The 26,831-nt window shown below is 59.8% G+C and overlaps 2 protein-coding genes across 3 annotated transcripts in view; one reads left to right on the top strand and one right to left on the bottom strand.

The window, feature by feature from the left end:
• Positions 1 to 5,157, bottom strand: part of FRMPD1 (FERM and PDZ domain containing 1) — a 42,748-nt gene extending 37,591 nt beyond the window's left edge. Inside the window, exon 1 of one of the 2 annotated variants that reach the window (XM_075931231.1) lies at positions 5,030 to 5,157. The gene's annotated coding sequence lies outside the window, so the exon portion shown is untranslated. The remainder of the gene's footprint in view (positions 1 to 5,029) is intronic. The other variant, XM_075931232.1, reaches the window with a different exon arrangement.
• A 14,056-nt stretch (positions 5,158 to 19,213) lies between these two features.
• On the top strand, positions 19,214 to 20,843 carry TOMM5 (translocase of outer mitochondrial membrane 5). The gene is made up of 2 exons (XM_075931229.1): positions 19,214 to 19,414; positions 20,263 to 20,843. Exons 1-2 carry the CDS (start codon positions 19,294 to 19,296, stop codon positions 20,295 to 20,297), a joined length of 156 nt encoding a protein of 51 aa, XP_075787344.1. The 5' UTR covers positions 19,214 to 19,293; the 3' UTR covers positions 20,298 to 20,843.
• The last annotated feature ends 5,988 nt before the right edge of the window (positions 20,844 to 26,831 follow it).

Raw genomic sequence — 26,831 nt, 5'->3', positions numbered from 1 at the left:
GTTGGCAAGGTGGCTGCGCCGCTGGCCGGTGTACGCACCAGTTGCTTCGGCAGATCCGCGGGGTCTGGCTGCAGACACTGCCACAGTCGGCCCGGCCACCGGGCAGCCCAGGCCAGGCCGGGGAAATGCCGCGTAGAACAAACCCCTCTCTCCCACTGCAGCCCCCCGGCTGAGGGCAACTGACCGCAGGCCAGTAAGTCGCCCCACAGCACGGGGGCCTCGCCGCTGCTCCCGCGTGTCAGCCGTGGCAAGCTCCCCGTGACGCCAGCACGCCGGCCGGGCGCCTTTGCACCCTACCGTCAGACGCAGCCCGGCCCCAGCGAGCCCCGCCGGTCACGCCAGACGTGATTACTGCCGCCTGTGTGTCGCAGAGACGCCTCGTGCGCTGGGCAGCATCACCGGGTCGCCAGGGGCTGCCTAGCCGAGCATGCGAGCCCGTGCCGGCCTGAGCCAGCGCCCCGCCCGGACACGGCCCCGTTCCACCGCCAGGCCAGATTTCCATGTTGCAAGCTGAGCCGTGCGGGATCCCCACGGGGTAACTCAGCAGGCCCCTGCTGATGTCAGCGGCCAACATCCGTTCACACCAGCTGGCGTCTGGCTCTGAGCTGTATCCCAGTGCCCGCTCTCGTGAACAGGGCGGGGACCTGACCCATCTCATCCAAGGGGCTGAGGGACGGAGGACCCTGGTGAGTCGGGCCGGGGTGCTCTAGGGGAGCGGCTCTGCTCTGCTCTCACGCGAAAGGGCAGAAGAGTCACCCTGCTGAGCCGGGAGCGGAAGGGTGCCCGGCGCCGCGGGAGCGCAGCGGGGAGGACGGTGACAGGCGGGACAGAGAAGCGGTGGCAGCCCTTGGGAAGGGGCGCTCTCTCTCCAAGGCCCGTGGACCCAAACGAAACCGCCTTAGCCCCCCGCGAGCCTGCCCCGTGTCCAGCCGCCTGCCCCTCTGGCCCTGGCGCCTTGGGCGCTGAGTGGCCACGGGAGCGCTACGCCCTGGCAGGGATGCCATTCTGCCAGCTCCTGCAGGCGGACCCGGAGCGCGAGACGGGCAGGCGAAGGAACAGCGGCACTCAGAGCCCATTACAGCCGAAAGGGAGAAAATGAGAAACAAGATGTCCAAGGTCGGGGGAGGGGCGGGGCAATCAATATGTTCCCCTGGAAATAGCTTTCGCTGCTAAAAATACCCCGGAGTGCAAGCGCGCTGTGACCCGAATCCTGCCGCCACGTCTGGGCACGAGCCGCCCGTGTGCGGCGGATCCTGCGCGCCGGGGCGGGGCAGGCGTGGGAGCACGTTCCACCCGGCCTCCGAGAGCCTTCTCCGGCACAGGGAACATGGCGGCTGTTGTCACCCCCCGCGCGCCTGTCAACCTACCGCCTGGCACAAGCAAAGCCAGCCTGGCCGGGAAGAGCAACACAGCGAGAGCAGCATGGCCCCCACCGCCCCGGGCTCCTCTGGAGCTCTCCCCCGCCCCTCCTTTCAGCGTGACAGCGCGTCATCTCCAGGCCAGGCACGGGCAGGCCTCACGCAGCGTGGGCCGGGACGCACGGACGGGTCGCCAGCACCTGTCCCAAGTGTCTCCCCAGCTGGCTCTGCCCCCCCTTCCCCCGTTTTCCAATTGCCGTGGGTCACCAAGTCTTCCTGAATTGTCGGAACGGGTCCCCCTCTGGGGCCGCTGGGAACCGCTGCCTGGCCAGCCAGCTGCGGAGCAACGTCCCCTTCGTCTCTGCCAGCCGTGTGTGGAACGCGCTGGGTAGGTGTGGGTGTGCACCACCTGGAGACACACCCAGCCGTGGGCGCTCTGCTCACCAGCTGAGCGACAAGGGACCTGCCCTGGGCAGCTGAACCAGCGCCCAGCTCCCTGGCAAGGGAGAGGGCAGGAGCCAGCTGGCTGGTAGCGCGCGGGGAGAGAGGCGCCCGGGGGCTGCAAGGAGGCCTCACAGCACATGCCCAGGGCTGCAACTTAAGTGAGCTTGCACAGACATGCAAACATATATGCAAATAGTTTCTTTCACACTGACGGGCATGAAAACCGAGATGAAGCCTTACGCCGCGGTGCTGGACCCAGTGTGAGCCAGTCAGCCCCTGGCTCTGCCCACAATGCCGTGGCGCTCGCGGCACCGCCTCTGGGGCTAGCTACGCCGACACCCTGCACCCGTCTGTTCCCGCCAGCCCGTCCGCCTGCGTCTGGCAGTGCTCGCCCCCGGGACGCCTGCTTTAGTCCCAGGTGCTGCGGAGGCGGCTGTCCAGTGGCTCAGGGGGAACGCCAGCAGAACGCCGAGGTGCCCGATCGCAGGGAGTCGGCAGAACTCGGGCCTAGCGCTAAGCGTCCGCAGGCTGAAGCACTGCAGGGTGGGGAGCCAGCCCCGGGCGTGGGGAGAAGTTTAGCTTCCCCTCCCACGCTGAGTCCTGCCCGGGGGCACCCCTCCGATAAGGGGAGAATAATCAGCCATCGGAGCAATGGCCCAGGGCCATTAAATGGAGGCTGGCAGCTGCTCTGAAGGCCGGGCCGTGGGAGCCACTGTGGGGGGTTCCCGGGCCAGCGTCCCGCAGACACTAGGACTGGCTGAGTCCCAGGGCTCCAGGCCGGAGGGGCAGGTGGATAGCAGCCAGTGCGCGGAGGCCACACAGCGCCCCTTCTCCCCGGGTGCACCGAGGCCGTCGGGAAGCAGCCACCTCTCGGGAGTCCCTCCAGCCCCCTGCCCGTGTGGTGTGGACCCCGGGGAAGCCGTGGAATGGTCGAGTGCCCTGCGTGGACGGAACCAGCCCCACCCTCCCGGCTGGAGTGCTCTGGGCCCGGGTGAGGTTAACGTTTGCCGTCCGGCCGCACCCCGGCAGCCAGCAGGGCGGCTCAGGCCTGCCACCAGCACCGGCCCAGCCTCAAGGCCAGCCGCCGGGTGCACCCCGCCAAGCGCCAACAGCCCCTCCTCCGCTGGGGCGGGACCTCTCCTAGCGCCCCTCTCCCGGAGCTCGCGGCCGCGGGCGGGTTCCCCGGGCCGGGCTCAGTCTGCTCCAGGGCAACCCTGCCCGACGTGCCCGTCCTGGCCAATCACCTACGCTCAGACGCCGCGCGGGGGCTGCTGCCAGCCGGTTATTTTGGGCTGCGACGTGCCAGTGGGGAGCAGGCACCGCCCGAAGGCCGGGAGATGCTGGGCTCTTGCTGGACTGCTGGGTCTCGCTGCCAAACCTCCGTCTTTCCCTTTCGCTGGCGAAGGCTGCGCCCAGCCCACAAGGGCCACTCGCTCTGAGCGTCTGAACGCCGCAGGCACCAGCCCCTGCACACGACGCCCGGCGCCAGGGTTAGGCCCGAGTCTGGCAGCCCGCAGACACTGGCGTGTGCCCCCGGAGCACCGCGCCCGACGGTCCGAGGCACCCGGCGTGCAAGGCCTGGCTGCGGCAGCCAAGTCCCCGGGCGAGGGGTCTGAGAGCACCCCAGTCCGTGTCCCATCGCCAGCTCTGTGGCGTGGGTCGAAGGACACCCCCCCCCCCTCCACAGCCCCACAACACACCCAGAGCAAGAGAGCCCTGCCGGGCCCTGGCTGAAGCCCGAAAGCGGGGGATTTTCAGGCTGTAGGACACAGGCTGGCGGAGAGCCCCAGAGCGGCCCTGCCCCCTACGCAGCCCTGTCATCAATGCGTTCAGAAAAGCCCCCAGCTCCCTGTGGCCCAGGGCTCACTGGCCAGGCGGGGGAGCGGGCTGGGCCGGCTGACTTGCAGCGCTCCCCTTGCCAAGTGGCCTGTGCTGCGTTCCCAAAAGCGCCGGCGGGACTGATGCGACCCCCACGCCAAGGCCAGTCTCTCCGGACCCCCATGTAGCCAGCCCCCTGCGTGGCCACCAGAGCAAGGCCTGGCCAGTCTGCTGTGCGGGGCCGCGGGGAGTTGGGCCTGCTCGCAAACCAGGCAGGAGTCTTGAGAGGCCAGAGCCTGGCGCCCCCGGGCAGCACCACTGGGCCATCGCTCTCCGCCATACAGCCCACGGCAGCCCAGGGCAGGGGCCATACAGCCCAGGAGAGCCCAGGACAGGGGCTATACAGCCCATGGCAGAATAGGACAAGGGCCATACAGCCCACGGCAGGGGCCATACAGCCCACGGTAGCCCAGGGCAGGGGCCATACAGCCCAGGAGAGCCCAGGGCAGAGGCCATACAGCCCACGGCAGGGGCCATACAGCCCACGGTAGCCCAGGGCAGGGGCCATACAGCCCAGGAGAGCCCAGGACAGGGGCCATACAGCCCAGGAGAGCCCAGGACAGGGGCCATACAGCCCATGGCAGCATAGGACAAGGGCCATACAGCCCAGGAGAGCCCAGGACAGGGGCCGTACAGCCCAGGAGAGCCCAGGACAGGGGCCGTACAGCCCACGGCAGCCCAGGGCAGGGGCCATACAGCCCAGGAGAGCCCAGGGCAGAGGCCATACAGCCCACGGCAGCCCAGGGCAGGGGCCATACAGCCCAGCAGAGCCCAGGGCAGAGGCCATACAGCCCAAGGGAGCCCAGGGCAGGGGCCATACAGCCCAGCAGAGCCCAGGGCAGGGGCCATACAGCCCAAGAGAGCCCAGGGCAGGGGCCATACAGCCCAAGAGAGCCCAGGGCAGGGGCCATACAGCCCAGGAGAGCCCAGGGCAGGGGCCGGGGCGGGCCGGGTACGCGCGCTGTTTTGAGGCGCCCCCGGCGCTGTGCCTGTAGCGCGGCCGGAGCGGGGTCGCCAGTGCCGGGGCTGTCTCCGCCCTGGAGCTCCGCTCCCTCGGGCCGGCTGCGCCCCGGGCTCAGCGAGAGCAGCCCCCGGCCAGCTCGGGCTGGGTCACACCCCTCCCCAGGCCCGCCCTGCGCCGCTCGGGCATCTCCCCGCGCGGCTCCCGGGGAGCAGGACCGCGCCGCGCCGGGACCCGCAACTCGCCCGGCCCGCCGCGGGGCGCCTGGAGGGAAGCGGGGCGCGGGGCGCGGAGCCGGGCGCGCATTACCTGGGAGCCTGCCGGGGCGCCTGGAGGGATGCGGGGCGCGGGGCGCGGGGCGCAGGGCGCGGGGCCGGGCGCGCATTACCTGGGAGCCTGCCGGGGCGCTGCGGCGCCGAGCGGAGCCTGCGGGCGGCGGCGGGGCAGGTGCTGCCTGTGCCCGGGGCAGGCGGAGCTCGGCTCCGGGGCGGGGCTCCCTGCGGGCCCCGCCTGCCCCCGCCCAGCCTGGCACAGCCCCCCACGGACCCATCGCTCCACCCGCCTGAAGTCCCCAAACTCTGCTCCCCCCAGCCCCGTGGGACAGCTCCGCAGATCACCCCCGCGAATGGGGCACGCCCCAAGTGCGGCCCCAGCGCGGACCCCCATCCGGGGGCGGGCCCATCCCCCGTCGAAGTGCTAGAGCTGGCCCAGAAAAGCGCCCCGTGGGGATGACTGGAATAGCGAGAGCAGGCTGGCGACTCCGGAGACGCTGGCCAGTTGCCCCACGCAGCTTTGCTGGGAAATGCGAGGGGGGATCCCCCCAGAAGTGGCCCACCAAGGCCCGGGGAGGCTGGCAAGGGGAAGCCCCAGGGGAGACGGCTCGGGGAAGAGCTCCAAGAACTCTGTCCGGAGACACGAGCCCACAGGCATCGGAAATAGCTCCCACCCTCCCCGAGGGCCTCCTCCCGTCTCAGGGGCCGGTGCCGGGTGGAGGGTGGGGAGGAGGTCTCGTGGCCCTGCGGCACCCGTCCGTGGAGGGCGGGGAGAAGGCCTCGTGGCCCTGTGGCACCCATCCGTGGAGGCCGGGGAGGAGGCCTCGTGGCCCTGTGGCGCCCATCTGTGGAGGGCGGGGAGGAGGTCTCGTGGCCCTGTGGCGCCCGTCTGTGGAGGGCGGGGAGGAGGTCTCGTGGCCCTGTGGCGCCCGTCCGTGGAGGGCGGGGAGAAGGCCTCGTGGCCCTGTGGCACCCGTCCGTGGAGGCCGGGGAGGAGGCCTCGTGGCCCTGTGGCGCCCGTCTGTGGAGGGCGGGGAGGAGGTCTCGTGGCCCTGTGGCGCCCGTCTGTGGAGGGCGGGGAGGAGGTCTCGTGGCCCTGTGGCGCCCGTCTGTGGAGGGCGGGGAGGAGGCCTCGTGGCCCTGTGGCGCCCATCTGTGGAGGGCGGGGAGGAGGCCTCGTGGCCCTGTGGCGCCCGTCTGTGGAGGCCGGGGAGGAGGCCTCGTGGCCCTGTGGCGCCCGTCTGTGGAGGCCGGGGAGGAGGCCTCGTGGCCCTGTGGCGCCCGTCTGTGGAGGGCGGGGAGGAGGTCTCGTGGCCCTGTGGCGCCCGTCTGTGGAGGGCGGGGAGGAGGTCTCGTGGCCCTGTGGCGCCCGTCTGTGGAGGGCGGGGAGGAGGTCTCGTGGCCCTGTGGCGCCCGTCTGTGGAAGGCGGGGAGGAGGCCTTGTGGCCCTGTGGCGCCCATCTGTGGAGGGCGGGGAGAAGGCCTCGTGGCCCTGTGGCGCCCGTCTGTGGAGGGCGGGGAGGAGGCCTCGTGGCCCTGTGGCGCCCGTCTGTGGAGGGCGGGGAGGAGGCCTCGTGGCCCTGTGGCGCCCGTCTGTGGAGGCCGGGGAGGAGGCCTCGTGGCCCTGTGGCACCCGTCTGTGGAGGCCAGGGAGGAGGTCTCGTGGCCCTGTGGCACCCGTCTGTGGAGGCCGGGGAGGAGGGCTTCCTCCTGGAAGGGAAAGAGGTTGCCTGCCATCTGCCCTTTGCCCGGCTGCCTCTGTTCGGCGCCTTCGCCGGCTCTGTGGCCGTGGATTGGAGAGAGGCCCCCTCTGAGCCAATGGACCTCGTTAGGGTCGTTTATGCGGCCCGTGTCTCCACTTGCGTCGCTAGTCCCTCGTGTCCCCGTGCAGGCACCGTGGGGCCTTCCAGGCGCACTTTGGCCTCACTCCGCGGGTCTGGCTGCACCAGGGCTTGTGTCCCCAGCTCACCGGCCTGCGCCATCTTGGAATGGCCTGGCTGGGCGAGGCTGGGGGCTGAGCCAGCCCCAGAATTATCCTCCAGAGTCCGTCCCTCTTCCCAAAGATGCCCTGGAAACAGACCCGCCTGCCTGGGGAAGCCTAGGGGCTGGACACGCGGGGCCTGGCCGGGCGTGGCCGGGGGCCGGGCTGAGGAGCAGCGCGATCTCCGTGGGAGACGTGGCTGGCCGTGGTCCTGCAGCCCCAGAACCGCCCCTGAGTGCGGGGCCGGAGGAGGCGTCACATCTGCTGTCTGAAGCAGCGTGTCCTGTAGCCGAGCGGCAGCCGGCCCGGCCAAGCGGCCTTTCCTGTGGGATAGCTGCGGGCAGCCCGGAGGCTGAGAGGCCTGTGCTTCTCCCGCCACTCTGGCTGCTAGGTAGATGGGCCAGGGCCCAGGGCTCCAGCCGGCGCGCGTGGCGTGGCATCCACCGTCTCCAAAAAGCCTCTGGTCAGCCCCGCATTTCACCTGGGACGGGGCCACTGGATCCACTTGTCAGCTCGGTCAGTGGGAGGTGGCTGCCCCACTCGGTGCCCTGAGCAGGTTGTCCAGTGGCTCTTGGTGGGTGGCCGCCACGTCGAGCCGTGTTCTGGGCCTCCTGCTCGCAGTTGTAGGGCCACAGCCTGCTCCTGTGCTGCTGCCCACTGAGCCAATGCACGGGCCTGGACTCTCCATCGTGAGCCTGGCAGGGCTGGCAAATCTGCGCCGCTGCCCCTGGGACAAGGACACAGCAAAATCCCACTGCTGGCACCACTTGTGAGCTGGCTGTGTGGAGCGACAGCGCCCCCTTTGGTCAGATGGAGAGTTGCAGCCCCTATCGACTCAGCAGCGCAGGAAGAACCAAAGGGCTTTCCAGACATCCTGAGGGCCAGGCCGGCAGAGCCGCACCTCATGGCAGTGAGCGCTTGCAGGCTGTGGTGGAAACAGCTCAGAGCGGCGTACAACTCACCACTGACTCCGCTTGGCCCGTGCGTCCCCCGTGCGCGGCCTGGGCAAGGGGAGACCCCTGGGGGATGCCCCACTCGGCCCCCAAGAACCCTCCTCTGGCCGTGCTCACCGAGGGATGCCCAGCCCCCCCCCCCCACTCCTGTGTTCGTTGGCCATGGCTCCCCCAAGGCGCACTGGAGGGGAGAGGCAGGAGAGCCTGCGAGAGCGCCCCTGCCGAGGGGGAGCCTTGCTCCAGTCGGCGCTGCGGAGCCAGCTCGGTGGAGAGGGTTTCTCCGGGGGAGGGGGGGCGGGATCAGCACCTCCTGGCGCCGGCAATGGAGGTGCATGCACTGGCCTGTGCCCGTAGGGCAGCCCTGGTCTCTTCCTGGGCCTCCCCTGGCGCTGGGTGCTAGAGAACAGACCCGGAGGGCAGTGGCGCCCGAGCGCGGTCGCTGGCTGGACCCAGGGTATGTTGCTCCGTAGCCGCAGGGCGTGGTCACAGCCAGCAGGTCCACCCAGCTCAGGTCCCGGAGCAGCAAAGCTGCCCTGATCCCTGCGCAATGAGTCCTGCAGCCGCTCGGGGCCTGTGTGCCCCTGGCTACGGAGCTGGGCTCACACCTTCGTACCGCCGGCCTGGCACAGCCAAGGGGTCTCCTCGCTCGCAGCGTCTCTCCAGACCTCCCGCCGCTGTCGCGTGTCTCCCCCCTCGTTCCTCAGGGGACACTGCAGCCCTCCTGCCGCCGACCGACACAGAAGCTACGATGCTTCCCCGCTCGCCCTGCCGCCAGGGACTCCCACGGGAGACCAGGTGCATCAGTCTCCATCGGCTCCCTTGGATGGTGTTGGCCGCTGGGTGCTCGGAGCTGGCGGCACTGCAGCTCCCCGGCTGGGAACTCTTAGGGTGATTCTGCGTCTCCTGCTGGAAGCTGAGCCCTCCAGCCTGCGAAGGACGCCTTTCGCTTGCCGAGAGTTTGCCAGGGAACGCTTGAAGCCCCACTTGGGCGCTCTGCATCGGCACAACAGGGCCTGGCTTGCACGGGAGTTAGCTGCAAATTCCCCCGGCCGGTCAAGCCCAGTCGAAATCCACACAGCCCGTCTGAAACTGGCACCCGGGTGCCCCGCCGGGTTCCACTGATTCCCCATTGTGCTGATGCAGGGCGGCAGCGGGACCACGGACAATCCGATAGTGGGAGATGCAGCTCGGTGCAACTCCAGGGCCTAGAACATGTCCCGGGAAAACCCGACTCCTGCGCCAGTGAGTGTAGCTCTCTGGACAGCAATGGGGCAAAGCTGGCATCCCGCTGTGACGGCGCGTCGGGTCCCCCGATCCTGCCCCCCTAGCAGCCAGAACAGACTCCACCCGCCGGTAGAACAGAGGGGTTATTGCTTCTCCAGGATACAGCACAGCACAGACGTGGCTACAGGGGTCAGGGCCAGGATGCCTGAGCCCCCTTGGGATGGGTCCCTGGGCCCCTAGATTCCAGCCCCTCCTTAGTCTGTTTCCTTCATGGCTCCAGCCCAAGACTCCTCGCTCCCAGACCCTGCCCCCAAACCAGGTGTTCGTCTCCCCTCCCTCCCTTTGCCTCTCCCCTGGGGAAGAGCCTCGTTCTCAGGTGTCAGGTGTCCGATCCACGTGTGGGTGAGTCAGTGGGAGGCGCAGCGCAGCGCAGGGGGACACCGGACACAGAGCAGACACCCCCCCACATCACACCCGGGCTGTGCGCGAGATGCTCCCCCCGATTGGCAGGGGCTGACAGCGCCTCTCGCCCCACGGCCGAGGCAGGAGGCAGCTCCTCCAGCCACGGAGCTGCAGCAGAGTCCTCCCGCTCCTCCGGCGCCAGGGCCACAGAGGGGCCCCCCGAATCCAGTCGCCTGTGAGCCCTGAGCGCGCCCCGCTGGCTTGCAGGAGCTGCACACGTGGCTGTGCCCCCAGAGCCCCCTGCGCACTCTGCAAAGGTCAGAGCACAGGAGCTAACCGTTCCCTCCAATCAGAAGGTTACGTGCCCGTGTCTCCCGAGGCTGCTGTCAGCAGACGGGATGGAGTCGGCTGCCGAGCGCGGAGGCCGGTTTGAAACGCCGCCCTCGGCCAGCCCTGGCCTCTGGAGGACGAGACGGAGGGGGAGCGAGCTGGAGGCCCACCCAGACCAGCGATGATGCAATTAGCCTCGTTAAGCAGGAGAAACACGATCCCAGCTGCTCTGCAGCCGGATTTGCTCCGGGTCCCAGGCAGGGGAGGTGGGTGAAGTCAGGCTCCTGGATCATTTTGCCTGTTCCCGCAGACCCGCAAGTGCAGACTTTCCCCGCCGTGGCCCAGAGCTTCCTTTGGCGCGGGGCCCGGCCCACGGCTTCGATCCATTCCCCTGCCAGGGCCGCAGCCGGCGCCCAGGGGCTGGCCCAGGTGGGCGAGGTGGCGGGGCCAGACTAGACCATCACAGTCGTCCCTTCTGGCTTGGCAGTCGGGGCGTCTACCAACAAATGTTGCCAGGAAAAGGCAGGAAGAGGGGCCTGGGGGATTGAATTAGTCCCAACCCTAACGCCTCCTGCTGCCACTCAAGCCTGCTGGGAGCCAAGAACACGTGGGGCCGGAAACCAACGCCCCACCCGGGGCATGTGGGAAGCCAGGCCTGCCTGGGCAGCCGACGAAGGCGGGGAAAGCTCTTCCACCCACTGCTCCCGCCGGGCCCAGGAAAGAGCAGCGAGGGGCGAGCCGCCCCATGGCCTCCTGCAGCCTCGCGCCGAGCAACGTCCCGAGGGGACTAGGCCAGAGGGCTCCAGGAACGGCACGGTGCTGCCGGAGACAGTGACACAAGAACTGCTCCAGCCCACCCCCACTGGCCTTCCTCTGCCCCCTGGACAGCGAGCACCCCTCCGAGACCGCGGGAGAGCTGCCAGACAAGGGAGTTCTTCCATGATTTCCTCCAGTGCAGGGGGCAGGGGGCAGGGGGCAGGGGGCAGGGGGCCAGGGGCCAGGGGCCAGGGGCGCGGCCGAGCGGGAGCCTCGTGTGCTTCCATCTCCAGCGCTTTCACCGGTTGGCCACCTTTGGTTTGGAACAAAGTGCCCAAAGGACGGTTCACGCCACGTTCGCTCACCACGGAACCACACGCACACGTCCGAGTCCCTGAGCCTCGGACAGGGACTGGGTTACGCTCAGCGCCCATTGCAATTAACACCACAGCTCCTAGGCTCACGAGGGAAGGGCTGGCTGGAGAGCAAACACACGCACGCTGTCAGAGCAGTGCCAAGGACAAATGTATCACTCGGGCAGGGACACTCGGGCACCCGCCATCCGGCATGCGACTCATGCAGCAGCTAATGGAATTAGACAATGACAGACGTTTTCTCAGGGCTGTAGTAAGTAGATTTACATATTTTCCACCTTGGCCAAAGGCGCTGATGGAAAATTAGCTGGCGTGGCCTCCGAACGGTGGAGACAGACAGACAGACGTGAGGTTTGCTGGCACAGGGAGCTCTCCAGAGGAATGAGCGTGGCACGTACCTGTGCTTACTGATTGTTGAGAGCAGTGTGAAGACTTGGGGCTTGGATTAACCCTCTTGCTGAACAGCCAGGCGGAGCCAGGGGTCAGATAAGCTAGTTCTCAGCCTCAGAACGGTTGTGCCCTCGTCTTGGATCGGGTGTAAGCCTTGCCAAGGTTGCCCGGGCCTGGCATCTCCGGGCCAAGCTCAGTGCATCTCACCAAAGACGCTGGGTGGGGAGGGGAACTTACAGTTCAGGGGCAATTCTGCAGTGGCACAACTGGTTTTTGTTCCAAACCAGAACCAAAGCAAAGCATTTTCCGTCCACGGGGAATTGTTGAGCACAGGCTGTCGGGTCACTGATATGCTTCCCTTTGATTTCCACTTTTTAAAATGTGGATTTGGCTGTAACTTGTCGCACAGTGTTACATTTAGGACATTTTTAAATGAAAAGGAGCTTGAACCCCTCCTTCCCCCGGAGATTTCCTGCTCCGATCATGTCGGAATCAGCCCTGTCGATGTATGCAACATGCTTCCTTTTTTTTTTTTTTTGCCCCACTCCAACGCAAAAGTCTTCCCACACCCACTCAGCTCTGCCGGAAGTTCCAGTTTGAATGCAACTACTTTGTCCCCTGGAAAACCACTTGGTCTGCAGGGAGCGGAGCAGCTCTCAATCCAGCCTTTCTAAGCTGCCACACAAGAGCTAAAGCGCTGGCACTAGCCGCTCCATGCTGGCTGACAAGTCCCTCCTGTCCTTCGGCTGGCTGGCTTTCCAATCCTCGCTGACTGAAGGAGTCACAGGGAGGAAACGGGGCTGATTTCCATCGGCTGGCGAAGAGATCCCGGTGGTCTCGGCAAACGCAGGGTCAGCGCAGCACAGCCTGTCCCGGGGGGGGGGGAGCGGGTACCCCCCTTCAACGCAGGGGCTCTGGGGAGCCATGTCAGTGCTCTAACATCCAGGCCATCCCGCTCAGAAATCGACACCAGCTGCTGCCCACGGCTGGCTGCCCCGGGGAACGGGATCCTCCACGTCACAAGCTCCTTTTCCCCGACTTCTTAGCTTAGAAGGCAAACTGGCCTCCTGGTGCGACCAGCCCGACGGGCTGTCTGCATTGTCAGGCCTGGCCTCCGCAAGACGGGGAGGAAAGTGCTCCACTTTACTCAGCGCCGCGAGGTCTCCGCTGGGCCTGTGCGGCCGACTCCGGACGCCGCGCCGCAGGGAAGGTGTGTGCACCGTGGAGAGCGCCCAGGATGACGGAGGATTTTAGAAGCTGGTCTGTGAGGACAGGCTAACGGACCCTGGGCACGCTCTGTCGGGAGGACGAGGCAGGCGGGGGACCGGGTCCCAGGCAGGATGGCCAAGGGCGAGGGACCTCAAAATGGTGTGTCAGGGACCATCTCAGCGGTTACAAGGCCTGGCCCGACGCGGGGAGGGGGCTTCGCTGAGTGTCGCCGACAAGCATCCCCTTACCGGTGAAACGGTCAGCCGGGTACTCCGGCATCCCTAGCCCAGAGCCGACAGCACAGCCCTTCCCCCACGCCTGGCCTCCAGCCTTCTCTGCCCACCCCCCTCGCGCTGGCGCCTGGGGCAGCGGAGCCAGGAGCAGGCGTGGATGCGCTGTGCGTGGGGCAGGACTCGACCCAGGTGGCCTCGGCTTGGATCTCAGGGCTCCCCCGGAGCTGCCTTGCCCCCAGAGCACCCTGCAGGGTGCCCGGCACTGCTGAGGACCAGGGAGAGACTGGCCGGCGCACCGACACACACGGCAAAGGAGCCGTCGCCCGCCCCAGCGCTTGGGAGGGTGCCTGCGGAGCACCGACAGACGCTCCCCTAATTGCATTACTCTGCTCCTAGCACCAGCTGTTGGGGCTGCTCACGCAGGCTCTGGCAGGGCCTTGCCGTTCCTCATTTAACCCTTCCTCACTGCACGGGGCAGGCGGGAGCCGGGAAGGGCCAGCGCCAGGAGCAGTCTCTCGGCCAGCGACGGAGATCCCACGAGCCAGAAGGGGCCAAGCCCTGCCACTCAGCCCAGCTCACAGTGTCCCCAGGGCAGGGCGTCTTGAACCAGGGACGTGGCAAGCAGGCAAGGGCTCCCAGTGGCGGTGGAGAGCAAGGGCCTTGAAGGTAGCCAGGCTGCAGCTCCGGGCTGAGCCTCCTCAGCCGCCCAGGGACCTGTCAGAATCCAGGCACTTGGCCAGACCACAAATGATCTGGAGAAAGGGGCAAACAGTGAGGTGGCAAAATGTGCAGACGATACCAAACTGCTCCAGATGTAAGAGCAAAGCACCCTGCGAGGGGCTGCAAAAGACCCTAGCTGCCTGGGCATCGAAAGGCACGCCCACAGCGGGAGCACTGCCTGCAGGTGTGGGCGCCTCAGCTCCAAACAGATCTCTTGGCCTTGGAAAAAGGGCAGAAAAAATGCTGCAGGGTTTGGAACGGGTCCCACGTGAGGAGAGGTTAATAAGACTGGGACATTTCAGCTTGGGAGACACAACTAAGGTGGGGATATGAGGTCGCCAAGTGAAATTAACAGGCAGCAGGTTTAAAAGAAACCAAAGGACATTTTTGTTCATGCAACACACGGTCAACCTGTGGAACTCCTCGCTAGAGGAAGTTGTGAAGGCCAGGACTTTCACAGGGTTCAAAAAAGAGCTAGACAAGTTCCTGGAGGATAGGTCTGTCGATGGCTCTTAGCAAGGCTGGGCAGGGATAGCGTCTCTAGCTTCTGTTTACCACAAGCTGGGAATGGGCCTCAGGGGAGGGATCACTTGACTCCATGCTGTGGTCATTCCCTCTGGGGCGCTGGCGCTGGCACTGGCCGCTGGTCTGACCCAGCCGGGCCGTTCTTACACCAGTCTGCGCAGCTCTAGGGATCGGCCGTGCCGAATCCCCAGGGGTCGCAGCCCCACGAAGCGGCTACTTTCCCATCTGCTGTGGCTGGGCGGCTGTGAAAAGGCACAAGGACTTGCCCCGGCACAGAGTGATGAGTCTCCCTGCGGAAAAGCTCCAGGGGCCCTGCCCGTCGTGCACTTCGACCTCGCCCCCGCACGGCTGTCTCTGCTGAACACCGCAATCCAAGCCCAAAGGGGTCAGATGGCCAGCCCCCACCGAGCGGTCCCTGTGCTCTTGCCCGTGGGCTGCCGAGCTGTGGGAGGGGGCTTGCATTCCAATGGGAGCACGGGCTCCTCCCGGAGAGGAGAAAGGTCTTGCTTATCCAGAAACGTGCCAGGGCTCCAGCTCACACGTGCATGCCCTCCCTGGCTGTGCTCCGGCACCACAAGTCGCTGTCTTTTGTAGTGGCCGTGCTACACTGCAAGGAGGCACCAGGGACAGACCAGGAGAATCAGGGGGTAGCCTGTGCTTGTCTTACTCATTCGCAGCAAGGACTCTGGCTACCAAGTCTTGCAACCAGAGAGCCCGTGGACATCCCTGAGATGGAAGCACTCGCCACAGTCTTCACAGTGGTCCACTGGACATGACCCTAGAATCTAACTCAAGACACCTGAGTTCCAGGCACAGCTCTGCCACTGACCTGCTGGATGTCCTTGGTCAAGTCACTTCTCGGCATTAGTTTTCCCGGTTGCAAATTGAGCTTTGAGATATGCTGGTGTCAGTATTTCCAGTCAGATGCTGCCCTAAATCTTACTGCAGCCACTACAAAGGACGTAGCCTGTTGTTTATTTCAGGCGCTTTCTACAACAACATGTTCTATAAATTAATATATGTGGCTGTGGGTATTGGTTTAAAAATGGATTAGGACCCACAGAGGCTATAAACGGCATGATTTCAATTCAGCACTGAAGCAGACGCAACTCCTATTGAAGTCATTGGGAGCAGCACCTTCATTAGTGCTAAAACTGATCCATACTTCAGCATTTGCACCGTGGTATCAGTAGTGCTGCTTGTCTAGCAAAGAAATGGCCACAAAGTGCACTTTGGGGACGGCCCTGGGAACAGAGCACTTTGTGACATGAGAGCCTATTTCCTCTAGCAACAAACTCAATTACAACAACATTTTAGATTAAATTAGACACAAAAGAAAAAAATCCCAGGAATCTCTCCTCCCTCCGCCCAGCTTACACAGGAACCGTTCAGGGATCAGAGATGGGCAGGCAATGTAAGATCCTTCTTTATTCATTGGAGGTGGGGAAAATCCGCAGCCTTGAATTGCAGCTTTTCAGCACGACCGTAACCGTCTTTCACCAATCTTACCTAAGAGGGAGAGCCAAGAGAGCTCCCTAGAACTGGATTCCACTTGGCCGTGTTGCAAGGAACCTACGGGCCCATCCTCTGCAAGACATTTGCTTGTGCAGTTAGCCTACTGTAGCATAAGGCTTTGAGGTGTGTGAGCTCTGGCACAGATACATGGCTCAGCTGTTCCCTTGCCTCTGGGAAGAGCATGCTTACGGGGGCACTTTGTCCACAGTGATCCCAGGGACACCGAATGGATTCCAGGCGTGGACATTTCAGGGTAGATTGCTGACAGATGTTTAACTATGAAATGTACGTATGTGGTAATGAGTGAAACCCCTTCCTCTGCTAACCTGGGGTAAAAGGCAGCCCAGCGCTTTTAGGATGAGGGAGTTGGCTACAGACAAGGGACATTTGAGTGAATATTCATGACAGCCTAGAGCCTGTGCTAGGCCAGATTGCCATGTGCAGGGGGCCATTGTGCAGTGATTTGGGTCTAGACCGTTGGACTCATTGGCATGCAGGGGCGGAGCAGGTTCTTGGTGTACTGCCACTTATTCTCGAAGGAAGGGGCTGAGCGTCTGGGTGAGGAATGGTACCAGACATCATTTTAACTTGGCATTTTTGCTCTTCTTCTGTGACTTGGTGCTTTTGTGTCTTTTCTAATTGTGTTAATAAAAGTTGTTAAAACTTTGCTGGGCCCTCAGTGTGTCTTCTTGTGCACATTGGAGTCGACACCCAGCTACTGAACTGGACGACACTCGGTTTTGGTGTGCCCAATTCTTGAACTAAAATCCAACAGTCTCCCAGCTCTTTATATTAGTACTAACTGGAAATCAATCATCTATAACCACTAAAGGACTGGGCTACAAAGGGAATCAAATAGCAGTACCACTAGCTGCTATGCATCGCTTTTCATCAGTAGACCTCAAAGCATTTCAAAGAGGAGGTATCATTATCCCTACTTTCCAGACGGGGAAACTGAGGGTGGGACAGGCAAAGTGCTTTGTCCAGGGTTGCCCATCAGGTTAGTGGCAGAGCTGGGAAGAGACCCCAGGCCTCCTGTGTGCCAATCATAGAATCATAGAATCATAGAATAATAGGACTGGAAGGGACCTCGAGAGGTCATCGAGTCCAGCCCCCCGCCCTCAAGGCAGGATCAAGCTCCGTCTACACCATCCCTGACAGATGTCTATCTAACCTGTTCTTAAATATCTCCAGAGAGGGAGATTCCACCACCTCCCTTGGCAATTTATTCCAATATTTGACCACCCTGACAGTTAGGAATTTTTTCCTAATGTCCAATCTAAACCTCCCCTGCTGCACTTTAAGCCCATTACTCCTTGTCCTGTCCTCAGAAACCAAGAGGAACAAATTTTCTCCTTCCTCCTTGTGACACCCTTTTAGATATTTGAAAACCGCTATCATGTCCCCCCTTAATCTTCTTTTTTCCAAACTAAACAAGCCCAGTTCATGAAGCCTGGCTTCATAGGTCATGTTCTCTAAACCTTTAATCATTCTTGTCGCTCTTCTCTGTACCCTTTCCAATTTCTCCACATCTTTCTTGAAATGTGGCGCCCAGAACTGGACACAGTACTCCAGCTGAGGCCAATCTAGTGCTCTGACCACTAGGCCGTAAAAAAGCATAAGGAGGTTAAAAGTGAAATGCTGAAATCCCACTGAGACCCCATTGGCAGGCTGTATGCCCGCTCCCCAGACAACTCCATGCCACGCTGACCATGCTTCCAATGAAGCCGAAGAAGCAGCCCCCTCTGAGTATGATCTGATGCATCCGCTGGAGAAGTGATATGTTCCCCGAACTCCCTGGGGGTCAGCGTTCTGCCTCTGCAGCATCCCAGGCCCTGCCAGGCGGAGGAGTGAGAATGAATAATAGATAACAACTAATTGCACCGGTGTGAACCTGCAGCTGCATTTGCTCTCTGGGCTCTGTGGAAATTGCTGATATCATAAGCAATGAGAATGCTGCTTGAGCCCCCGCGGTGAATTACTGCCTTGAATCCACTCCAGAGCTGACTGTGGTCCTCCGCGGGATGGAACACAGAGCTAATTGGAACAAAGGAGCCACCACCCATATTGATTTCCTCTTTAGGATGAAGATGGATATTGGATTTAGTACGACAGCACGGCTGCTGTTAGGCCAGACCCCACACATGACAAACGCCTGATGGATCCTGCCAGTGCACCCCTCAAAGACAGGCTGCCTTGCGGAGGTAACAGCCAGGTCCTCTGCCCCGCTGCACAGCCCGGCCATACAGTCCAGGCCCTGCTGGCTGGAGACCCTGGAGCGGGTGTTGGGACCCACATTCTGACAGCTAGAGGAGTGGTGACAAGGCTCACCAAGTAATATGTTGGAGCCCACTTGGTAACGGAGCTGGCCAGTGTCGTGCGCCTGTTTTCCCTCTGGTACTGTTCTGCCTCTTTTATTCATCTTCTAGTTTATATTGTCATGATTCCTGGGGGCGGGGACCCAGGTTTGTAACGGATGCCACTGCCGCCTGCCCTTAGCATGGGGAGCCTTGTCTGGACCTGCCGGGAGCCAGCTCCCCATCTCCACTGGCCATGAGCAACACAAGCCCTGCTCTCGAGGCCTTGCAGGCCCTGTTGCTACGCTGCAGGCTAACAAGAGGCCTGCTCCAGCCCTCAGGCGTCTCCTGGAGCATCCATCCTCCGGCCCACTGGACACCTGCCTCATTCACAGATTTGCTGCCCCCAGAGAAACAGGGCACCCAGCCTACCTGAGCTCATGGCCCCACGCCAGGTAGGACCCACACTGAAAAGGGATGGAAGACAAAGATGCCCTGTCACCTGCGGGAGAACACTCCTCCCATGCTCAAAGGAACCCCGCACCTCCAAGGACAAGCGTGGCGGTTCCATTCATGACTGCGCTCGGCACAACACGTCGTGGTCTGAACGAAGTCACTGGACTTGCGGCTCACTGCGCCAAGCGGCAACACACCAGCCTCTCGTTTGCTGCCCTACTGACAATTCACCGACATTTTGGCTCTGGTGCAAGTCTCCATCCCAGACAATTATTAAGTCAGGGTTGGCTATTCTTCTAGAGCTCTGCTCGGGGAATTAGTGCGGGGCTGTGCTCTGCAGGTCAGCCTAGGCGATCGCAGTGGTCCCTTCGGGCCTTGGCCCTACCAGTAACCCAAAAGAGCCCGTTTGAGGTTGCGTCCCCATTCTCCTGGCTAGGTGCACAGCTGGGTAGCGCAGGCTGGCAACACGGGGCCTTGGCGCTGCAGTGCAGCTGCCAACCCCTGGCGCGGCGAGTCGGCCACGCTGCAGGCGGCACCGTCGGGGCCAGGTGGAGCATCTCGACGCCTCCCGCTGGCACCGCTGCTGGGGGCCTCCCCGCTCGCTGCCACCATGCATGCATCCCGGCCCGCAGCCCTGCCCCCTGGCCCCCCGCCTGCCTCCCGCCCTGCCGAAAATGGGGGCAGACGAGGGGAGGGGGCGGGGCCTCGGGGAAAGGGCGGGGCAAGGGGTACGGTTCGTGCCTGCAACCTCCCCCCCGCCAGGTGGCGCCAGCGCTGCCGACTCTACGCTCTGAGCCCGGCCCCGCGCAGCTATGGGCAGCGGCGTCACGGCGGCTAACGCGCATGCGCAACGCCGCTCCGTTATCACGTGACCCAGTGCCCTGCGCAGCCCCGCGGGGAGGGGCGGGGCCTGAGGCCGCATGTCCCGGCCGAGGAGCCGTAGCAGTGGGCGGGGCCACAGCGCGCGCCGCCCCGCAGAGCGACCCGGCCGCGGCCCGAGCAGCCCGGCGCCGCCATGTTCCGCATCGAGGGGCTGGGGCCCAAGATGGACCCGGAGGAGCTGAAGCGGAAGATGCGGCAGGATGTTCTCAGCTCGGTCCGCACCTTCCTCCTCTACGTGGCGCTGCTGCGCGTCAGTGAGTCACGTGGGAGCGCCCCCCCCCGCCGCGAGCCGCGCCCCCCTCCCCCCCACGTGGGAGCGCCCCCCCGCCGCGAGCCGCGCCCCCCACCCCCACGTGGGAGCGCCCCCCCCGCCGCGAGCCGCGCCCCCCTCCCCCCACGTGGGAGCCCCCCCGCGAGCCGCGCCCCCCTCCCCCCACGTGGGAGCCCCCCCGCGAGCCGCGCCCCCCTCCCCCCACGTGGGAGCCCCCCTCCCCCCACGTGGGAGCCCCCCCGCGAGCCGCGCCCCCCTCCCCCCACGTGGGAGCCCCCCTCCCCCCACGTGGGAGCCCCCCCGCGAGCCGCGCCCCCCTCCCCCCCACGTGGGAGCCCCCCTCCCCCCACGTGGGAGCCCCCCCGCGAGCCGCGCCCTCCTCCCCCCCACGTGGGAGCGCCCCCCCCCCGCCGCGAGCCGCGCTCCCCTCCCCCCACGTGGGAGCGCCCCCCCCCCCCCGCCGCGAGCCGCGCCCCCCATTCAGACCCTTTGTGCTGTACACAAGATCTAAGCCTCACTTCCCTGGCACTAGACAGATCTCAATGTATAGCGTAAAACGCAAGCAATGTCCTCCTCGCTTCCAAGCCTCCTTCATACACCGCAAGATGCCAAGTGCGGGTGCGTGGGCACCTTTTTTCCCTTCTCTGCAGGTCACCTTTCAAGATCGTGCTTCAGTGTTCTTGCTAATGTGTTCAGGTTCATGACTTACTCAGTGAGAGTTCATCCATTTGTTCACAAACAGCAAGTTTAGTTTTCCTTGTGTGATAGGCAGAGCAAACCATAATCCCGTGTAACTGAACATCTATATCTTGGTTGTATGTTCTTTTTCAGCTCCATACATCTTAAAGAAGTTGGATAGTATATGAATGCAGAAGAGCCGCAAAGGCTGGGTACATGGAAATGCAAAAAGGACTGGCTGCTTTTCTTGGTTAACAAACAAGATGCAAAAGGCAGACTGCACATAAAAGAATGGATCTAAACACTTCATTTAAGCATATTTGACTTCGAGAGAGCAGCAGCCTAGCTGGAAGTGTGGAAGCTGGTTATTGTCCTTGTGATTGAGTTCAAGTCATGTAATACTTCCGCGTGGCTGCATGTCTCTTATTTGTGCTGGTACAGCCTTTGTCTGGTGTCCAGAAATTACATCATACTCCATTCATGTAAGAAGTATTAAGTGCAAACACATTTCTTTGTTCTGGAGCTACCTCTAAAATACCACAGTGCTATGGCTGTCAATCTTACTGAACTTGTCTCAGTGTGAAAAATGAAGTTATTTGGGTCCCTAATCTCCATCTAGAAAGCTGTTAACTTGAATCCAGTTCTGACTTATTTTTGTTGAAATAAAATGGTGATTCTGTGATTTCAGGCACGATTCTATTGCTTTATTTTTAATAAATCTGATTATAGTTGAAGGCTCATGGGTTCTTTTTATTCCCACCCCCCACTAAAGCTGATCAGTCCCAAAAGGCTTTCTGCTTATGGAGTTGGGCTGTGTGGGGATTGGGGAAAGCAGAGGCGATGGGAAGGATAAGGAAAGGCAATGCTTGTATCTTTGGAGGAGGCTGGGTCCTGAAATGTTTATAGTCAACAGATGAGACATAGATGGAGAAATAGTTTCACAAAGGACATCTATGTAGCTCCCTCCTGGAGCACTATGGTCCCCTGATATGATAGAGTCCATTTGCTCCTCCCTCCCATGTAACTCTCATTCCAGGGCCCTTCTTTCTGCTCTTGGGTTGATGGCTGGTGTCAGGCCCTGGATTACTGGTCAAAGAGCAGAACTGGATTCTCAGTACACCCTGCCTCTGCCTAGTGGAGAGAAGAATTACCATGTGCCACCTCTAGGTTATTGCAAATCAGGGCTAGCTGCATTTTAAAAGGAACTAACACAAGCCTGAAGTCATTTGCCTCAGTTCCTTTACAGACCAAACTTTTTTAAGCAGCAGCATGGGTGATATTACAATTTTATTGCTAATTCATTATTTAAATGGACACTGTAAGAGCAACACTCTTATTGGAATGTCTCCTGACACATTCCTCCAGCCTTTCCTCTATTCTGAAATAGCTGAGATTTCCTGACCAGAAGCTATTTTTCTTCATAAAATAGTATCCCATTTCCCCTTCTGCCCCCAATCACACCCAGCTCTATTTTGCAAATTATGCTGACCTTTGCCAATGGGGGTCATCTGCAAATGTTACCAGTGATGATTTTAAAGATATTTCCAGATCACAGAAAATATTTAATTGCATCAGGTCTACCACTGATTTCTGCAGAATGCCATTAGAAACCCTCTTCTGATAATTCCCTATTGACAGCTACTTAGAGAGTTGTCAGTTAGCCAGCTCTTAGTCCATTAACGTGTGCTTTATTGCTATTGTCTAGTGCTAGTTTTTTAATCAGAATGTTGTGCACTAAAGTCAAATGCCTTACAAAAGTTTATCACATCTACATAGTTACTTTCATCAACCAGACTTGTGATTGCTGAAATCAGATTTGTTTGAGGAGCAGTTTCCCATAAAACCATATTGACTGGCAGTAATTCTGTTCCTTTCAGTTCTTTAGCAGTTCAATTTCACACCTCCTTTTAAGTTTTGACTGGGTTTGATAAGAACATAAGAACAGCCATACTGGGTCAGACCAAAGGTCCATCCAGCCCAGTAGCCTGTCTGCCTACAGTGGCCAGCACCAGGTGCCCCAGAGAGGGTGGACCGAAGACAATGATCAAGCGATTTGTCTCCTGCCATCATTCTCCAGCCTCTGACAAACAGAGGCCAGGGACACCATTTCTATCCCCTGGCTAATAGCCTTTTATGGACCTAACCTCCATGAAATTATCTAGCTTCTCTTTAAACTTTGTTATAGTCCTAGCCTTCACAGCCTCCTCTGGCAAGGAGTTCCACAGGTTGACTACACGCTGTGTGAAGAAGAACTTTCTTTTATTAGTTTTAAACCTGCTCCCCATTAATTTCATTTGGTGTCCTCTAGTTCTTCTATTTAGGGAACTAATAAATAACTTTTCTTTCTCAGCCCTCTCCACACCACTCATGATTTTATAGACCTCTATCATATCCCCCCTCAGTCTCCTCTTTTCTAAACTGAAGAGTCCCAGTCGCTTTAACCTCTCCTCATATGGGACCCGTTCCAAACCCCTAATCATTTTAGTTGCCCTTTTCTGAACCCTTTGCAAGGCCAAAATATCTTTTTTGAGGTGAGGAGACCACATCTGTACACAGTATTCAAGATGTGGGCGTACCATAGATTTATACAGGGGCAGTAAGATATTCTGGGTTTTATTTTCTATCCCTTTCCTAATAATTCCTAGCATCCTATTTGCCTTTTTGACCGCCGCTGCACACTGCGTGGAAGTTTTCAGAGAACTATCCAAGAAAACTCCAAGATCTCTTTCCTGATTTGTCGTAGCCAAATTAGCCCCCATCATACCGTACCTATAGTTGGGGTTATTTTTCCTGATGTGCATTTCTTTACACTTATCCACATTAAATTTCATTTGCCATTTTGTTGCCCAATCACTCAGTTTGGTGAGATCTTTTTGGAGTTCCTTACAGTCTGCTTCTGTCTTGACTATCCTGAACAGTTTTGTATCATCTGCAAACTTTACCACCTCACTGCTTACCCCTTTCTCCAGATCATTTATGAATAAGTTGAAAAGGATTGGTCCCAGGACTGACCCTTGGGGTACACCACTAGTTACCCCTCTCCAATCTGAAAATTTACCATTTATTTCTACCCTTTGTTTCCTGTCTTTTAACCAGTTCTCGATCCAAGAAAGGACCTTCCCTCTTATCCCATGGCAATGTAATTTACACAAGAGCCTTTGATTTGGGACCTTGTCAAAGGCTTTCTGAAAATCTAAGTATACTATATCTACTGGATCCCCCTTGTCCGCATGTTTGTTAACCCCTTCAAAGAACTCTAATAGATTAGTAAGACAGGATTTCCCTTTACAGAAACCATGTTGACTTTTGTCAAACAAATTATGTTCTTCTACATGCCTCACGATTTTATTCTTTACTATTGTTTCGACTAATTTGCCCGGTACTGACGTTAGACTTACCGGTCTGTAATTGCCAGGATCACCTCTAGAGCCCTTTTTAAATATTGGTGTCACGTTGGCTACCTTCCAGTCATTAGGTACGGAAGCCGATTTAAAGGATAGATTACAAACCACAGATAATAGTTCAGCAATTTCCCATTTGAGTTCTTTTAGAACCCTTGGATGAATGCCATCCGCCCCGGAGATTTGTTAACATTAAGTTTTTCTATTTGTTCCAAAATCTCCTCTAATGACACTTCAATCCGGGACAGTTCCTCAGATTCATCCCCCACAAAGGACGGTGCAGATTCAGGAATCTCCCCAATGTCCTCAGCCGTGAAGACTGAAGCAAAGAAATCATTTAGTTTCTCCGCAATGGCTTTATCGTCCTTGATTGCTCCTTTTATATCTCAATCGTCTAGGGGACCCACAGGCTTTTTAGCAGGCTTCCTGCTTCTAATGTACTTAAAAAACATTTTGTTATTTCTTTTTGAGTTTTTGACTAGCTGTTCCTCAAAATCTGTTTTTTGCTTTTCTTATTACATGTTTACACTTGATTTGACAGTGTTTATGTTATTTTCTATTTATCTCACTAGGATTGGACTTCCACTTCTTAAAAGATACCTTTTTGTCCCTCACTGCTTCTTTTACATGGCGGTGGTGACTCTTTTTTAGGTCTCTTGCTATGATTTTTAATTTGGGGTATGCATTTAAGTTGGGCCTCTATTATGGTGTCTTTAAAAAGTTTCCATGCAGCTTGCAGGGATTTGGCTCTAGTCACTGTGCCTTTTAATTTCTGTTTAACTAACCTCCTCATTTTTGTGCAATTCCCCTTTTTGACATTACATGCCAGGGTGCTGGCCTGGGGAGGTGCTCTTCCACCGCAGGACTGGGGCATGTTACTCTGTTCTGGTCACTGCTCCCCGGGGCTCTCCCCTGGTGCAGGCTGTCTGGCTGGGCCTACCCGGGCCAGCTTGTTTGCATGGGTAACGCCTGGCGGGGGCGAGGTGCTGTTTAACCCCTCACTCCCCAGTGGCCGGAGCGATCCCGCTGTGCCCCAGGAGCCCGGGCAGCCCCTCCCTTGCCCCACTGGGCGGGGGCCCCCCCCCTGCTGCTTGCACCCGCGGAAGCCCAGGCTCCCAGTCGCGTGCCGAGTCCTGTCTACACGGCAGCGCGACTCCGGAGCGAGGGCCCGGGGCAGCAGGGGGCGCGCGCGCCTTTACGCCGAGGCGCGGCCGAGCTGGGGATTGCGCGCGCCCCCGCCGTCTCTGACGTGTCCAAGGCCCCGCCCCCGCCCGGGTCGTCAGCGCGCACGAATCGCGTCCCTTACGCTCCCGCCAGCCCCGCCCCTTCCGAGAGAGCGCGCGCGCAGTGGGCGGGGCCTGAGGCCTGCCTCCTTCCGGCCCCGCCCGCCTCTCCCCCGTGGCGCGGGGCGGGGTGAGGCTGAGCCCGAGCCGGCCCGGCCCACGCGGGGTTTCCCTGAGGCAGAGGCAGGGGCAGGGGAACGCTCCCAGGCCCGGCCGCTCTCTCCAGCACACACAACCGGCGGAACTCCTCGCCAGGGGGTGTTGGGAGGAGCAGGGGCTTCAGAAGGAGTGTCTGCCAGGGATCGGGGGGATTGTTCCCCTGGGCCTGTGGGCCCCACAAGCAGCAACGGGCTTACGCTGCAGCCAGGGAGCTTAGGCTGGACCTAGGGAAAAGTCCCTCACTGGGGGGGGGGGGGGTGAAACGCTGGAATACATTGCCCAGGTGAACAGGCCACCGGGGACAGAGCACTTGAGTCCCTGTTGGGTCCCCCCCTCGGGGCACCCGGCACTGGCCACGGTCGGCAGACAGGCTACCCACCTGGAAGGACCTTTGGTCTGACCCCGTAGGACCGCTCCTATGGTCTGATTGGGGGATTGTTAAAACTCTGGCTAAGGCAGCACAGATCACATCACTTATACTGGACTTTCCTGAGCTACAGCACAGAGTCCATGCCTCACCTGGTGCAGGACTCAAGTCTGCACAGGGTCAGTGTCACTCACTAGTGACCAGGACACCTAGTGCTAATTACCAAATGACCTGTGGGAGAGGGCGAACACTGAAGGGTTCTCTGTAAGATGTAGGGGATGCTGTGGCTGTGGAGGAACCCTTCAGTGCAATATTATACCATGCTACGTGGGTGTGGAGTCCGTTTGCTCAGAATCTCTGCTTTGGTCACAGGTGTAGTGAAAACACTTTTCTGCTGTGTTTGGCAGAGTAGAGAATGGCTGTGGTTCCTTCTTGCCTTAGAATCAGCTGAATCAGAGCACCCTTATCAGTAGACTGAGTTAGGCTCACAAAAACAGGGATACCCATCACTGGTTTAGACACTGGAAACGATCCATTTCTGACTAGAAATCTCTTCAAAACATGGTGTAAGAGTCATGTTTTACTGACTGTATGCACCCAAAAGCAGCACTTGTCAAAACTTGATAAACATTCAGCTGTTTTTCTTAAGTGGCTTGCTTTCAAAATAAAAGTATTGTTATACTGTTGTAACAGACTGTGAGGGACTCCAAGAAGATCTCACCAAACTGAGTGATTGGGCAACAAAATGGCAAATGAAATTTAATGTGGATAAGTGTAAAGTAATGCACATCGGGAAAAATAACCCCAACTATAGGTACGGTATGATGGGGGCTAATTTGGCTACGACAAATCAGGAAAGAGATCTTGGAGTTATCGTGGACAGTTCTCTGAAAACTTCCACGCAGTGTGCAGCGGTGGTCAAAAAGGCAAATAGGATGCTAGGAATTATTAGGAAAGGGATAGAAAATAAGACCCAGAATATCTTACTGCCCCTGTATAAATCTATGGTACGCCCACATCTTGAATACTGTGTACAGATGTGGTCTCCTCACCTCAAAAAAGATATTTTGGCCTTGCAAAGGGTTCAGAAAAGGGCAACTAAAATGATTAGGGGTTTGGAACGGGTCCCATATGAGGAGAGGTTAAAGCAACAGGGACTCTTCAGTTTAGAAAAGAGGAGACTGAGGGGGGATATGATAGAGGTCTATAAAATCATGAGTGGTGTGGAGAGGGCTGATAAAGAAAAGTTATTTATTAGTTCCCTAAATAGAAGAACTAGAGGACACCAAATGAAATCAATGGGGAGCAGGTTTAAAACTAATAAAAGAAAGTTCTTCTTCACACAGCGTGTTGTCAACCTGTGGAACTCCTTGCCAGAGGAGGCTGTGAAGGCTAGGACTATAACAGAGTTTAAAGAGAAGCTAGATAATTTCATGGAGGTTAGGTCCATAAAAGGCTATTAGCCAGGGGATAAAATGGTGTCCCTGGCCTCTGTTTGTCAGAGGCTGGAGA

The sequence above is a fragment of the Pelodiscus sinensis genome, chromosome 6 (genome assembly GCF_049634645.1).
Source record: "Pelodiscus sinensis isolate JC-2024 chromosome 6, ASM4963464v1, whole genome shotgun sequence".
NCBI classification, from domain to species: domain Eukaryota; kingdom Metazoa; phylum Chordata; order Testudines; family Trionychidae; genus Pelodiscus; species Pelodiscus sinensis.
This window is presented reverse-complemented; position numbering and strand designations above follow the sequence as displayed.

Coding starts and splice junctions, on each gene's coding strand:
- TOMM5 (XM_075931229.1), top strand. CDS start 19,294: ATGTTCCGCATCGAGGGGCTGGGGCCCAAGATGGACCCGGAGGAGCTG. Junction 19,415..20,262: donor CGTGGCGCTGCTGCGCGTCA/GTGAGTCACGTG, acceptor GTTCTTTTTCAG/CTCCATACATCTTAAAGAAG.